General features: G+C 40.9%; 2 protein-coding genes across 12 annotated transcripts in view; one reads left to right on the forward strand and one right to left on the reverse strand.

The window, feature by feature from the left end:
- Positions 1-13,615, reverse strand: part of LOC308199775 (uncharacterized protein) — a 26,414-nt gene that overhangs the window by 7,559 nt on the left and 5,240 nt on the right. The window contains exons 2-3 of the mRNA XM_080604413.1: positions 10,750-10,826; positions 5,777-5,927 (exon numbers count right to left, since the gene is read on the reverse strand). Of these exons, the coding sequence (XP_080460539.1) occupies positions 5,777-5,927; positions 10,750-10,811 (213 nt within the window). The 5' untranslated portion in view covers positions 10,812-10,826. The remainder of the gene's footprint in view (positions 1-5,776; positions 5,928-10,749; positions 10,827-13,615) is intronic.
- Positions 7,016-13,615, forward strand: part of LOC308199771 (guanylate cyclase soluble subunit beta-2-like) — a 22,565-nt gene continuing 15,965 nt past the window's right edge. For 7 of the 11 annotated variants that reach the window (XR_013954935.1, XM_080604395.1, XM_080604398.1 and 4 more), the window contains exons 1-8: positions 7,423-7,693; positions 7,848-7,921; positions 8,760-8,854; positions 9,048-9,208; positions 9,640-9,739; positions 10,918-11,138; positions 11,226-11,391; positions 13,012-13,115. Coding sequence is in view for 10 of the 11 variants with exons in the window: in XM_080604395.1 (XP_080460521.1) it covers positions 7,682-7,693; positions 7,848-7,921; positions 8,760-8,854; positions 9,048-9,208; positions 9,640-9,739; positions 10,918-11,138; positions 11,226-11,391; positions 13,012-13,115 (933 nt within the window). In the remaining variant the exon portion in view is untranslated. The other 4 variants (XM_080604402.1, XM_080604403.1, XM_080604399.1 and 1 more) reach the window with 3 other exon arrangements.

Here is a 13,615-nt window from a genome sequence, read left to right on the forward strand (position 1 = left end):
ACTGCTCCTCTGAGCTGTAATTTGTATTACAGTACAGCTCCTCTTTTACACATGCATAGCTACCTCATCCCACTTCACTAATTCCACAGCCGTCTCACCCCAGCTCTTGTTTCCCCTCTCCATGAAAGACCATGACTGGGATTTCCCTTGCTCTCAGCAGTAAATGTAGCAGTCCTGGTCAGGAGTGAGAAGCAAAACTGGATGGCACACCACAGTAAGGGGGCAGCTGCACTTGCAAATTATTTTTTTAAAGGCCAAAGACCTTCCCAGATTTGGGCAGATTTCCACCTACATCCATCACAAGGACAATGCCAGTTTCCAAGCATACAACAAATCTGCAGTGAAACATGGGAGATGTACACTAACTGGTTGGTTCTGATTCTGGAGCTAAGCACAGGCTATTTATCTCACTTCTTGGACAGCTTTCAGTGTCTTTGTCAAGTTCTTTGTTGCTAAAACTAAGCTGCTTCATCCAGCTGGGGCAGGACTAGTTCAAGTGTACTATAGAGTGGTGCAGATACAAGTTCTTACTCTAAACAAAATAGCCTTTCAACAAAATCATTCATCTTAAAATAAAAGAGAGACATTATTCCCCAGCCTCATTCAAAGAGCAACTATATAGAACTGTTTTTGCTGAAATCGATATGGTCCAAGTCAGGTTGCAAAACATTAGGTTTGGCAAATCTAATTATCAAAGGAAAAAGCAGTTGTAAGGGGTATTGCTGGAAATCTCAAATATATGTAGCTCCATGTTTAGTATTAAAAATCTCTAAGTCCCAGTTGTACGTCTACATCCAAAACAGTGCAAAACCAAGCACAAATCCAAAATCAGAGCAAAGACTGCTATTGTTCCTGAATTAACTCATAAGAGCTATTGGGTAGACACAGTACATCCTACACAGAACAAAATGGTACAGTGCATTTTCAGTAGGTAGTCTGGACTATTAAGATTACTCTTTCTTTTTTTTTTTTTAACCATTGCTAGTTTGCAAAAGGTACCTTCTGTTACTGAGGATTGGTGTAATCAGCCACAACAGAAATCAGGCCAACAATTTAAACTTTGTGGTGAATCTTTTCAAACATCTAATTACAGTTATTTTGGCTATATTTATTCTGGTTTGGTCCCGTAGGGCAGGACCTTCCTGCATTACGATACAAATTCACTGTATAGAGATAGACAAGGAAGACTGACAACACAACTTCGGAATGCACATGGGAAGGATGGTTTCTCTTGTTTCTTGGTGGAGTAGAGTTTAGTGCTTCTCTGCTCTGCACAACATTTCAACAGACTGTGCCTTTCAAGTTTGCTCATGGCTGATTGGCTGCAGGGGGTATTTCCAGGGTGAAAGGAAAATCATGGAGATGTTTGGATAATCCTCCACTGGGATCCGCCAGTGTGACGGCCACTCCCCATCGCGGAGCACAGCTGCACTCATCCCTACCCAGCCCTCCAAGGACAGCTGGCTGGCGAGTCAGGTGCTAGTTAGATCATCACCAACACCTACAGTTTCGAAAGGGAGAGATCAAAAAGGAGATTGCAGTTGTAGGCGGAGACAGAAAGCATGAGGCTGTTACAGTGCCTCTTTCCACTTGCTATCAGCTAGTCTGTATCTGGGCTTCTTATCCTACCAAATCACCCTACTGCAGACAGGCGGGTCACTTTAACTCTCCAAGCAAGTCCTTACCCCTCGTACAGTCCATTACAACAAATAAAGGTGCTCTAAGGACCAACCAGCACCTACCACCTTCCCATCCCTTTACAGGATGAACACAAGTCTTCATCCCACCGTGTGTTTAAAGACACACCAGCACGCACCGGACAAGGAGAGAAGCACCTTATTCTTTCAGTCTTCCTTTTCCCGTAGCGTTTCTTTCCGCTTCGCTAGAAGCTAAAATTCTTCCTTGGAATTTACTTTCTTTTACCTTGTTAGCCATCCCTGCTTGAACGTTTAAAAACTCCTGGTTAGTCACCCTTCTACTTAATAAACCTACAGAGCTGCCTTAGAGCCCTTTTACCCGCCTCTCTCTGCCCTTGGGACGTCTCTCCTATTGTCACAGATTTCCACCTGGATTTTTCAGGAGAGTTTACCACTCCCCATCTACCTCTCCCTAGTTACTTGCAAACTTGCCTTGCTTATGCAAGGGAAACTTTTGTATACCTCCCCATTTTCCCAAAGTGCATCACTGTCAAAGCTCTGGTACTGTTTTTCTTGGGGATCCTGGGAGCTGTAGTCCTCTGAAAACCAAGCCTGTGCTGGGCTTGTGCCCCCCCAAGGCTGTAAAGGTTTGTGGCTATCTGTAAAAAGAGACAGCAATCTGCACCTTTTCACAGAATTGAAGTATTTTCCAAGTATTTTTCAGTCAAAGTTGCCGCACAAGAATCACTTACAGTTCAGGTCCAAACCCAGAAAATCTAAGCAAACATATCTGTTATTAATGGTATGAGAAACCTAGGTACATTATACAATAATTCCTATTACAAATATTACCAGGAGGAGAACAAACGGAATGAAGCTGAAAGTTACATTTAAAGTACCAGGAAAGTATCTGTGGAAGGTGGCTCAGAGGGAAAGGGTAGCCAAGAAGAAAGCTCACTAGATGAAAGAGATTTTCGATTCAAACAAGGCCAGACGTGATGGAGGCTGAGAGAGAACTCAGAAAAGATGAAAGTAAAACCATCAGTTTATTGAGTAAGATTTGCAGATTAACAGCTACAGGTGTAACTAAGACCGATGCCACAGGAAACCTGAGTCCACCTCTTCAGAACAAAACCCACAGGCATCTAACGTGCCACGATGGAGGATAGATGGATTATTATTTCCAAAAGTAAAGCAGCAGTTTCTAACAAGATTAAGTTCATATAGAACTAGTGCCAGCATTTACCTGATATTGTTTATTTAACATTGCTGGGGACATGTTGCAGAATTGCTTTGAGTTCTTGAACTGTGCCCCTGGAGGTTCTTTTTAATTACATAGGAAATTACAGGTGACATGAACAGTACCCAAATGCCTTCTTTTTCAAGCTCCGGGAAGGACAGCTGATGGGAGGGAAGAGAAGTATACCACAGGCTCCACAGATACAACCTTGCTCAACAGCACAGCCTGCGCCAGCATTAAACTATTTCTTCTCTTGACCCGAGCACCTTTAAGTTTGTAGCTACTTTTCCAAAAGAGCAAGACCCCAGAAAGCAATCGACCAGCTTCATATGCTAATATGTTCAAGCTGCATGGCTTTGAGTACAATACAGATGTAATACCACAGCAGCAAAGATTGATGAGCCTTGGCTTTTACCCATTTTTTTGCATTATTCTCTACTGCATTCTTCTAGTCTCCTGGATAACTGTGTTGCCCATGAGCTACAGCAGAAATGAGCCTGGCCCATGCAGTGAAGACAAATGATTCTTTGTAGCTTGTTGCAGTGATGTTAAAGCTGGAACAAATTTCATTAACTAGCAATCAGAGGCCAAAATACCAGTAATGAGCTATTTTCTATCTAGAAAACAAAGATATTGGATACCCACTGCTGAATGTAAGTAGTGATAAAAGAGACAAGCTAAAGAAAATGCCCAGAGGAACACGGACAAAGACTTCTATTTAAAGTTTCATGCAGCAAATGTAAACACAGGGTCCATTTCTCCTTTGCATTACACATATTTTCACTGATGCAGCCCTGATTTCCCCAGGCTCAGAAAAGAATAATGCCCAGGAAGGGAAATGCCAGGGGAGTGCAGAGCAATTCACACACAGGAAGAGATTAACTACATGGGCAGCATACATGGAAAGAAGAGGGAAAGGGAACGATGCCAAAGGCTATCCAGCTCTGTGAACAAATCATTCATTTCTTAAATCCCCTCCCCTCCAGTGTGGTAAAGGGCACTTGTGAATAGATTTTGGACCCGAGCCAATAACTTTTCCTGACAGTTTTGCAAAGATGATTTGAATACTATTGACACAGTCTTCTATCTCCAGCTCAGCTTAACTGTTAACCAGAGGAGCTGGGTTTTTGAAAGCCTTCTTGAGAGCAAAGCCTGCAGTAGTGTGATTTCTCTGAAATTGAGTTAGTCCACATTGATAACATTTAAATTTTGGCCAGATTCTTTAATAAGAATTCCGATATAATGTTGGGGTTCTTAAATATACCTTTCAAAAACTGGAGCCATCCAAACTATGCAGGGCAGCACATCTTCTGTGTTTATTTTTATTCATAATCTAAACTCTACTTCAGCTGTCTTCATGCTTTAGTAGCATGAAGTACTAGAAGCCTACCAACACATAAAATTTCCCTTTTGGTTTCCTTTGGTCAAAGGACAGATCCTTTTTCTCTTCAAGTCACCGGTAAGTCACTGCAGGCTAATTCAAGACAAACATGAGCACGTGATATCTGAACAACGGATGTGAGGCTATGTTTAAAGCAAGTGTACTAATAAGGACTGTGTACTGGGGGTCTTCAGTAGGAGAGATTGCTGGCAACAAGTTGGAGAAAGTATTCTGTTACGGCAGTGGTATTTTGGGCTTCAGACTGAAATGTTTAGAATGTGATCTGCTCAGACAGTTACGGGAGCAGTCCCTACACCACGGCAACTAGCATATGGCTCTTCACGGTTGCTAATAATTGCACAACAGAAAGAAAAAGTAGCAAAAAGGAGGATGCCCTTGCATGCACAGACTAAGAAAGTCTGTGACTACATTCTCCAAGGCCGTAACCAGAAGTTATAAATAGCTTTATTGCTGACTTTCACTTCTCATCTAATTGAAGAAAAAAAGTGTATCCAGTTCTTGCAGACAGCTCATTTATTTTGCTGAACTACCTGAGCTCAAGGATGTTGTTTATTACTAGCTGGGTACAAGCACAACAAAAGGCCAGGGAAAATTGGCTCTAGGTGTAATTGTTTTTGTCAGGTACAGATGAATATCTTTTTTGGTAAGGCCACAGCACCACCCTTCTGAATTAATGGACCTTTCGACATAAAGGCAGAAGAAACTTAAGACACAAGTGCTCAAAAACTGCAAGGAAGGCTTCAGAACTTCACAGGGGTTGCAGAACAGTACTTAGGCCACTGTTTAGCTTCCAGACTCGTGACATTTAGCCACTCATAAGGGGCAGATACACTCGATCAGTACTTGACCTAGTCTCCAGCCCAACATCAGCACTGGGCACTGAGCTGCTTACGGGAAGATGGAAAAGCTCTGCACAGATGAAGACCACTGAGGACTTTCCAAACATATTTCAAATGAAGGCATCATGTGCCCTCACAAAAAAGGGTTATAGTCTCACAGGATAGAAACCAGGAAAATAACAGTGCCCAGTTTTGCCTGAACTTATCCCCATCCACCCTAATTGTTCTGGGAAGCAAGAAAACCTCTGAAACTAAAGAAGTCTTGCTCCAACCTCTCTTTTACATACCCCTTACTGGCCATATCAGGTGGCATTTTGCTCCAGTGCTAGACCACTGCAATGGGTCAGCAAGCGTTGGTACACACTGAGAGACCTGAATACACTGCACCAGGAGAGATTATGTTCCTGGACCACACAAACAGATTGAGAGAGGGAGTACTGTTGTCTTCATTTGACACAGAGTGGGCTGAGATACAGAAACATGTAGGGTGTTCTGTCTCTGATTAGACTGGTAGTTATACACAGAAAGAGCTGCTGCTCTCCAAAACTTTGTGAATTGTAGTACTGCTTACATTGTGCCAAAAGAATAACAATTAAAGAAAAAATCACACCAGAAGGATATTAAAAGACTTCTACCTCATTACGTTCTGTTCTCTTACTTGGAAGTCTTCTGTTGTCCAGCTAGAGATGGGAAAGGTGACTGGGACACACTGTGGTCCGTGGACTGCAAAGGGCCACCAGTGACCTGCTTGCAAACAATCCTGACTTGAATAGTCTTTATCCAATTTTCTCTCATCACGCCAAAAAGACCTGAAAAAATAGCAGAATCAATTCACTAGCCAGCAGAAGGGCTAAAGCAATGACCACAAATTCAATTCCAATATGAATTATCTTGTACAATATGGAGTTAGTATACAGGCATTAATCTGAATTTTGGATAGCTTACCCAAATTACATCTCCAAATGTTTTTGATAGTTACTTAACTTTGTTACTAAAAATCTTCAGATTGCTTATTTAGGTGTTATACATACCATAAGAAAAATTAAAGATACTAAAGTACTTATTTAATTTGCAAACCTCTCTAGTGATTCAAGTTTTATAAAGCTAAAATTAGTATTATTTAATGTATTTTGAAAGCAATACACAAAAATATACAGTTCTTACAGAATGTGGCATCTAATCCTCTTTTATTTTTTTCAGCTTTATCTCCCTAATTTGTCATTATAGTGTCACATTATTTGCATTCATATCAACAGCAAGTTTAAACTTGCGTGGAAAAAAATAATGGGTAATCACAGAGTAAGTTACAGTTGTAGTGATGGCAATGACAGAGGTGTGCTCGTACTGGGGTTATTTTTAGTTACCTTGTGGGCTGTGACTGCGCAGCCAGCCTGATGTGCTTGTCTGTAAGGTAACTAAGGTGAGGAAGGACGCCTTCGCTGCTGTGGGGACGAGCACTATGCCGGCACCACAAACAGCTCCTGGACCACTGAGGAGGTAGGGGGGATCCACACTACCTGCTGCTGGGCTCTCTGCGAGGGTTTCTGACCCTGAGGGTGGCGGGCAGCCCTCCTGGACTTGTTTTCTTACGCTGTCCCTTTCAGCAGATGGATGTAATGTGCAAAAAAAAAAACCCAAAACAAAACAAAACAAAACAAAACCCAACAACCCTCTTTCTCCTTCTCGCAGGCCCAGGAGAAACATACAGGGACTTAGGCTGAGCTCCACGAAAGCCAGGTGAGCACAACCAGCTGCACCCAACACTGGGCAACGACGCGATGCGCTACGGAGGATGCCACAGCACGGGCAGCCAACAGACATTTCAGCTGCCACGCTGGCGAGCGTCAGCTCTCACAGGTACACATTTATATAAAAATTTGGTATCACCCAGGAAAGACAGAGACCAGCAAAGACATTTGCATCCCACGGACACCCCTAGGACATCCCAGCAGGCCTCCAGCCTGGGGCGCGCATGGGGTGCAGAGCTTTGGTCATTTCTCCCAGCAAACGCCCGGTGCGGGGACCAGGGGGGCCCCCCAGAGCCCGTGGGACTGAAGGGAGGGCAGGGCACGGGCTCTGCTTGTCACACAAAACCATCGCCCCGGCTCGGCGCTGGGGCACCCGGCCGGGCCCGGCCACCTCCCCCCGGGCGGGCCGGGGGCGTGCGGGGAGGCGGCCCCCGGGCGGCGGCTGAGGGAAGGAGGCAGGGAAGGGAGGGAAGGAGGCCGGGAGGGAGGCAGGGAGGCCGGCAGGCGACGGGCTCCGGCTCAGGAGGTTGGCGGCAGGATGGTGAGTGGCCCCGGGGGCTGCGAGGGGGCCGGGGCGGGCGGCGCGGTGCGGGGGCACCTCGGGGCGGGCAGCTCGCACCCTGTGTTTTGTACCCCCCAGCGCCTGGTTCGGCAGCCCTAACCCCAAAACGACAGCCAGGGCAGAGCCTCCGGGTCCTGCAGCCGCCGCCGGGAGCTGCTGGGGCTGCGGCACGGCCCCGCAGAGCCCGGGCAGGGCGGTGCTGGGCCCTCGGCTGCAGAACGGCACGGGACTGCCCGCCCTGCTTTGTACAAGGATGGGGCAAAGGGTATGATCGCTGCTGGGAGGCGTAAGGGCTGTCAAACGTCACTTCTGCGGTATAAAACCAGCAGTGGGGTCTTAAATGCAATAGGAGGGCATGTTTGGGCTGCAGTTTGAAAATCGGTGTAATCTCTTACATCTTCATGTGTTTGCTTTTGCAGTATGGATTTATAAACACGTGCCTGAAGTCTTTGGTGGTTGAAAAGTATGGTGAAGAAGTATGGGAAAAATTAAGGTAACGCATTTGCAATACATTTAATATATTTAAAGAAAATGTTCATGAACTTAGCAGCAGAAGATTATAATTTCTTGGCAGCTGATGTTCATCTCGGTTAATTTTTAGAAGTACCTAGCAGGGCAAAAGCAAGAGTTTTCTTTCTTTGTAACAGGTTGTCAGCTGGTATTAATTTGTTATACCACATAATTAAGGATGATGTTTTGTCTTATGGGCAATTGTGCAATAGAGTCACTGTCTCACTGTGACAATATCAAAAAGTAATTACCCTGAAAAGGTATCATCCTTGTTATTAAGTCAGTTTCATTCCAGTACCTTCAGAAAAGTAGGTAAATATATGATCTTTTCTATTTCTATCATTACTTTATGAGCTTTTAGGTATTTTCCAAGACCTGAAGATACACAAATGATACTTAGATATATACATAAAATAGCCACTGAAGACAGTATAAAAATTCAGCAAGTTTTTGGTCACATCTGTGGAGACCTAAGAGCTTGACAATGCGGCTGTATTGAACAGCAAGCCAGGATACCAGAAGACAAGCTACCACTGTAATTGCTCTAGCACCTCCACATTATGATGCCCTAATCCTGGGAAGAATTTATCTTAATACCATAACATCAAATAGCAGAAATTTGGAAGTGGACACAATCATTCAGCCATTTTAAAGCAACGCTTTTAAACTATTACTGAAAATAGCATGTTCCAATATAACACGTGAAGGAGTTTAAGAAGTGGGTTAATAGCAAATAGTGTTAAATGGATGCTGGTTTAGTCACCCAAACATGTCATATTTACAACACCACTGAGACAAGAACATTGTCTTTCCTGTTACAGACTCCAGGCCGGAGTTCAGGATACTTTCTTGACTTTTGAAGTTTACAAAGATGAGATCACAATGCAACTTGTTGACAAAGCCTGCAAAGTATTAGGTATGTGTCACCATACCTAAAAAATGAGCCCTCCTGATTCAAGCCTGAGACTGCACCCACATTTTGGTCTCCTGTGCTCCTTGGAATGCATTCCCCACGTTGCAAATGTTCTGCATTTCCTCTTAATCTGTCTGACAGCATTGCAAGAATTTCCAAGACTTTTGTAGTCATTAGGATACTTTTCTTTTGCCAGGTGTTCCTGCTGACATGGTTCTGAGAGAGTTTGGAGAATATTTCTTTGAATTCTGTAAACGATCAGGCTATGATCACATGCTGAGAACACTGGGTGGAAATCTATATGAGTTCATAGAGAACTTGGATGCATTACACAGCTACCTGTCCCTCTCTTACCAGGCAAGTTCAAGCAGTAATTACTGAGTGAGTATAGGTGGACTCTGCCAGAGTTTGCAACACAAAGAAGAGCATCTCATTGGTATGAACAAGTAAGGGAGAAAGATGCTCTAACAGCCTCTCCTATGTTCTGAAACTGATTACTACAAAATGTTAGGACAATATTTTTATTTTTATTTTTATTTTTATTTTTATTTTTTTTTCTGAGTAGTTCTCAACAACAGATCAATAGATATTATTTAGTACACAGACTGTAATAAATAGGAGATGGCTCTTCAGAGTTGAGCATATTTAATTTTCTACATTTCAGCTTGTTCGTATTACTGCTTATTTTGTTAAGGCACATGATGCTTTTGTGCAAATGGAATTCACCATGTTCCTTATCAGAGAAGGATACTGAAGGTTTTGTTTTGTTTTGCTTTGTTTTTCCTCAGGAGATGAATGCACCGTCTTTTAGAGTAGAAAAGAATGAAGATGGGTCAATGCATTTACATTACTATTCAGATAGAAGAGGTCTATACCATATTGTGCCAGGTAATCAGATAGAGTACAGAGTACAGATCATCTGGTAAGCAATATAAATACAGAGTAATATATTTGCAGATATAATTTGCTCAGGTTTCAGAATCTTTTTTCAGATGAGGACTGGTCGTGAAATTGAAGCCTGGTAAAGTTTAGTCATCAGACATCCAGCCTTTGTATTTCCCTGACTGCCTGATCACTCATAGCTCCCAGTGGCTTCACCAGGATTCATAACTTGCCAACCCAGCCTTAAGTGTCTGTTTGTGCTGTAGAATTTCTAGAGAATTCCTGTAGAATTCCTTTTGTGGAAGTAAAATTAAAGTTCATGGTGTGTTTTGTTTATAGCTGTTGATTAATTCTCAATAATTCATACTCCTTAAATTATAGTGACTAGAAATTATAGTTGATTTAAGGACATACATACATACTCCTGCAGAACATGCAGTTTTGCAAAACTACTGTTCGACAATGCTCAAAACTGATCCTTATTTTAGCATTTATAGGAGTAAAGATCTTTAACTTGGGGAATCTCCGCAATTATGCAAAGGTTAAACATCTACAAGTCTGTAAGAGATGATCATATTCATTTATTTCCTAGATGCTTCTGAATAACAAGTTTATCAAAATTTCCCCCTTTATCAAAACTCGTATTCCTATTGGAACACAGGGCTACTTGGAATTTCAGACACAGCTTTTCATGTCATTGTCCAATATTTCACCAAATAGTTAACTAGAAATGAGAAGACTGATAATGCATCTTCATGAAATACTTTCTTTCAAAAGAAAATATTCTGCAGTTACTGAAGTAGATTGTTATAGCAGAATCTCTTTAGACTCTGTGTGGTTTTGAGGTTAATGGGAATTTATATTATTGCTATTTATGACTATTTGGCCACCTTATTCAGATACCCTGCTGAGCTTTTTTCTAGTGAAAATAAAGCATTTGTCATCAGACAAAGTAAACAAACAAACAAAAACCAACAGTAGCTTTTGAGAATATCTTGTTATACACATGTTCTTACCATGACAATGGTAGTAGGAATGAGATAGGTAACTGCAGGTCGCCTTCTTCTTCCAGACTCATTTGGAAAAGTAATTCCTGAAACAGTGAAATTCCATTGTGAGCTCTCTAAAAGGAAAATTGAAAGGTTTTGTTCTTAGTAATATTTTGTGTTTTGTTTCACCTTCAGGAATCATTGGTGCAGCAGCCCTGGATTTTTTTAACATTGAGATTTCAATGGAAATAGTCAATCAAACAGAAGAAGAAGAAAGAACTGGGAAAAAAGAGCATATTGTTTTCCTTGTCACTCAAAACCCTGTACTTCCATACGAAGAAAGAAAGAAATATTCTTCCTCACCTCCATATCTTGCTGACTCTGAAAAACAAAGTGAGACCCAACTGAATAATGAGGTATTTTAATATTCTTTATCATTATATCATTAAAATATGATTAAAATAAAACACCCTTGAAAAATCCTTTTGGGTTTATTTCAACAGGACCCTGAAAAAGCCAAGAATACAATTAGAGACAGAGGAAACTTGGTTTGTCCTGTCAAGAAAAGTCACTGGAAAACAATAAGAGGAATAATCACATTAGGAAGAGGTGAGAGATCATTCAGAGGGAGTTTGTCATCATTTATGAGTCTCTTTAATAAGAAAAACAGTAAGTCTTGATGTCTTCACCCATTCATCCATTTCAAAGTTACCATTTGTACTTCCTCTGCATATTTTCAAAATGTTTCTGGTTACACTTCTTCCAGAGTTAGACTTTGGTAATCCAAAAAAAAAAAAAATAATAAATTGCAGATAATAAGCATGCTTAATAATGACAGATACTGAAATGGAATATGACCTGTCGCTTTTGTCTCATAAACAAGGTCTTCTTCAGCAAAGTATTTTCTGATAAAATGGCATTGTGTGGTACATCTGATACTTCCCTTTCATGTCACATTCTCTAAACTGATGAATTTAAAGAATGCTGTTTTAACTTGGTAACTGCTATTTCTTTACAATTGTAGTAAATTCTGAAAGCCAAATTACACCTTCTACTACCCAAAAATCTACCGGTAGTAGTCTAATAATCTCTGTTTGCACCTGCCGGGAAACCAGAAAGTGTTACCAGTATTGTTGTCGTTAGGATCTTTTGATTCCTCAAGAGGAATTATAATCCAGTTTAGTATGACACTACTGTCTAGATTCTAGGAGAGACTGAAAAAGTGAAATGATATCATCCACTATAATGCCAAATTTATTGCAAGAGCAGATATATTGAGAAATTAATAGATATTCAAAAGCAAATTTTGGAGTAGCACTGTTATTTAGAAAACAAACAAACGACAAATCTTTAACAATAACTTCTAGTCTTTTAACAAGACTAGAAGTTATCAAGAGCCTGACTTTGAAAGATGACAGAAGCATACTGAATTTCACTGAAGCAGTAAGAGGTCTTCAGGTTGTGTCGTAAATTCATAATCTTTGCACCAGTATCCTGAGTGACTTCAGCATGTGTTATCAAACAATTTACTGGAGTAACTGTAATAGCAACCTTCTGTTAAAAAGAGATCACTTGAAACAATTAACCAGTTGGTTATTGTGAGCTACTGGAGAATGCTTGTGTATACTATGAAGTCAAGGAATTAAGGTGCTCCAGTCAAATGAAAACTTCTGATTATTTTGCCCATTTTATTCTGAATATTCATCATAAAAATAATTGCTCGCTAGCAAGCACAACATTCCACGTAAATATTGTGACTGTTCTGAAAAATATTCAGGGTAAGTAAAATAAAAAACAAACCGTAATTTGCTCTTCGTGCTGTGGACTAACGTTCTTTGTACAGGAGATTAAAATCCAGATCCTGATGAGATTTTTCTTCATAAGTATTCATAAGTGGCTGGCAAAGTACATTAAGTCCACTTCTGTATACACTTTTATGGGATATATTTGTGTTATGTTGCTGTGACATCTGTAGATTCACAGAGCAGCAATATCTACAGTCGCTCATCTAGTCCTACTGTTTCCACATAATTTCATGCATTTAGTGCTCTGCGTTTTCTATGTGGTTAAGTTTTAAATTTGGCCAACTCAGATTAGTTGCTAATCAGCTGTGTATTAAACTGCACAGCATTCAGCACAGATGTACGTATATTTCTGGATCCACACACCGTTTACTTTGTCTTAACTCATTATGATACAGAGTCCTATCTTACTGAATGCTAGAAAGTAATGCTGAATGGTTTTATGAGGTGTAACCTGATTAAAAACAATACATTTATCTTGCTACAGGTAAACTCCTGAGAGGATTTGACCCTGTTTATCCCAAGAGTCTCTGGATTGACACAAAAACATTTTGCAATGGGCTTCCTTTTCATATGGTCTTTGACAAAGAGGTAGGACAACCATATAGTAAGGGCATTTAATTTGTCAAAAGCATATAGTTGTTTTCTTCTGTTGTGACTGTCCTACAGTTCATCTCTGTGTTTGCTCTTTATGCAGTGCACGTTCATTTGTAGCATTTACAGAATTGCTTTTTATAAAGATACGAAATAAAAGTCGCTCATAGTAACAGAATCTTGATCATTTCAAATAGGAATCTCCTTTGACTTCATTGAGATTCCCACATATGAAACAGTTTCAAATATGCTACCAAGGTATATTGCAACAGTCTACCAAACACAGAACAGAATTTTCTGAAGTTTCTGGCATCTTTCCTGTCCTTGGATATGTGAGAGACATGACCCATCCTTTAAACTGGCTTTGTACTTACAGCTAGTCACACTTCTCCCAGTTAACAATCTATCCGAAAGCTTGTAAGGCTTTGATTGCATCTGAGGTTCTATGTGCTTTCTAAAACTCCACATTAGGAAAACCCAGAAACCTACTAAATCAA

This window comes from Anser brachyrhynchus, assembly GCF_964034855.1.
Source record: "Anser brachyrhynchus genome assembly, chromosome: 9".
Lineage (NCBI taxonomy): Eukaryota > Metazoa > Chordata > Aves > Anseriformes > Anatidae > Anser > Anser brachyrhynchus.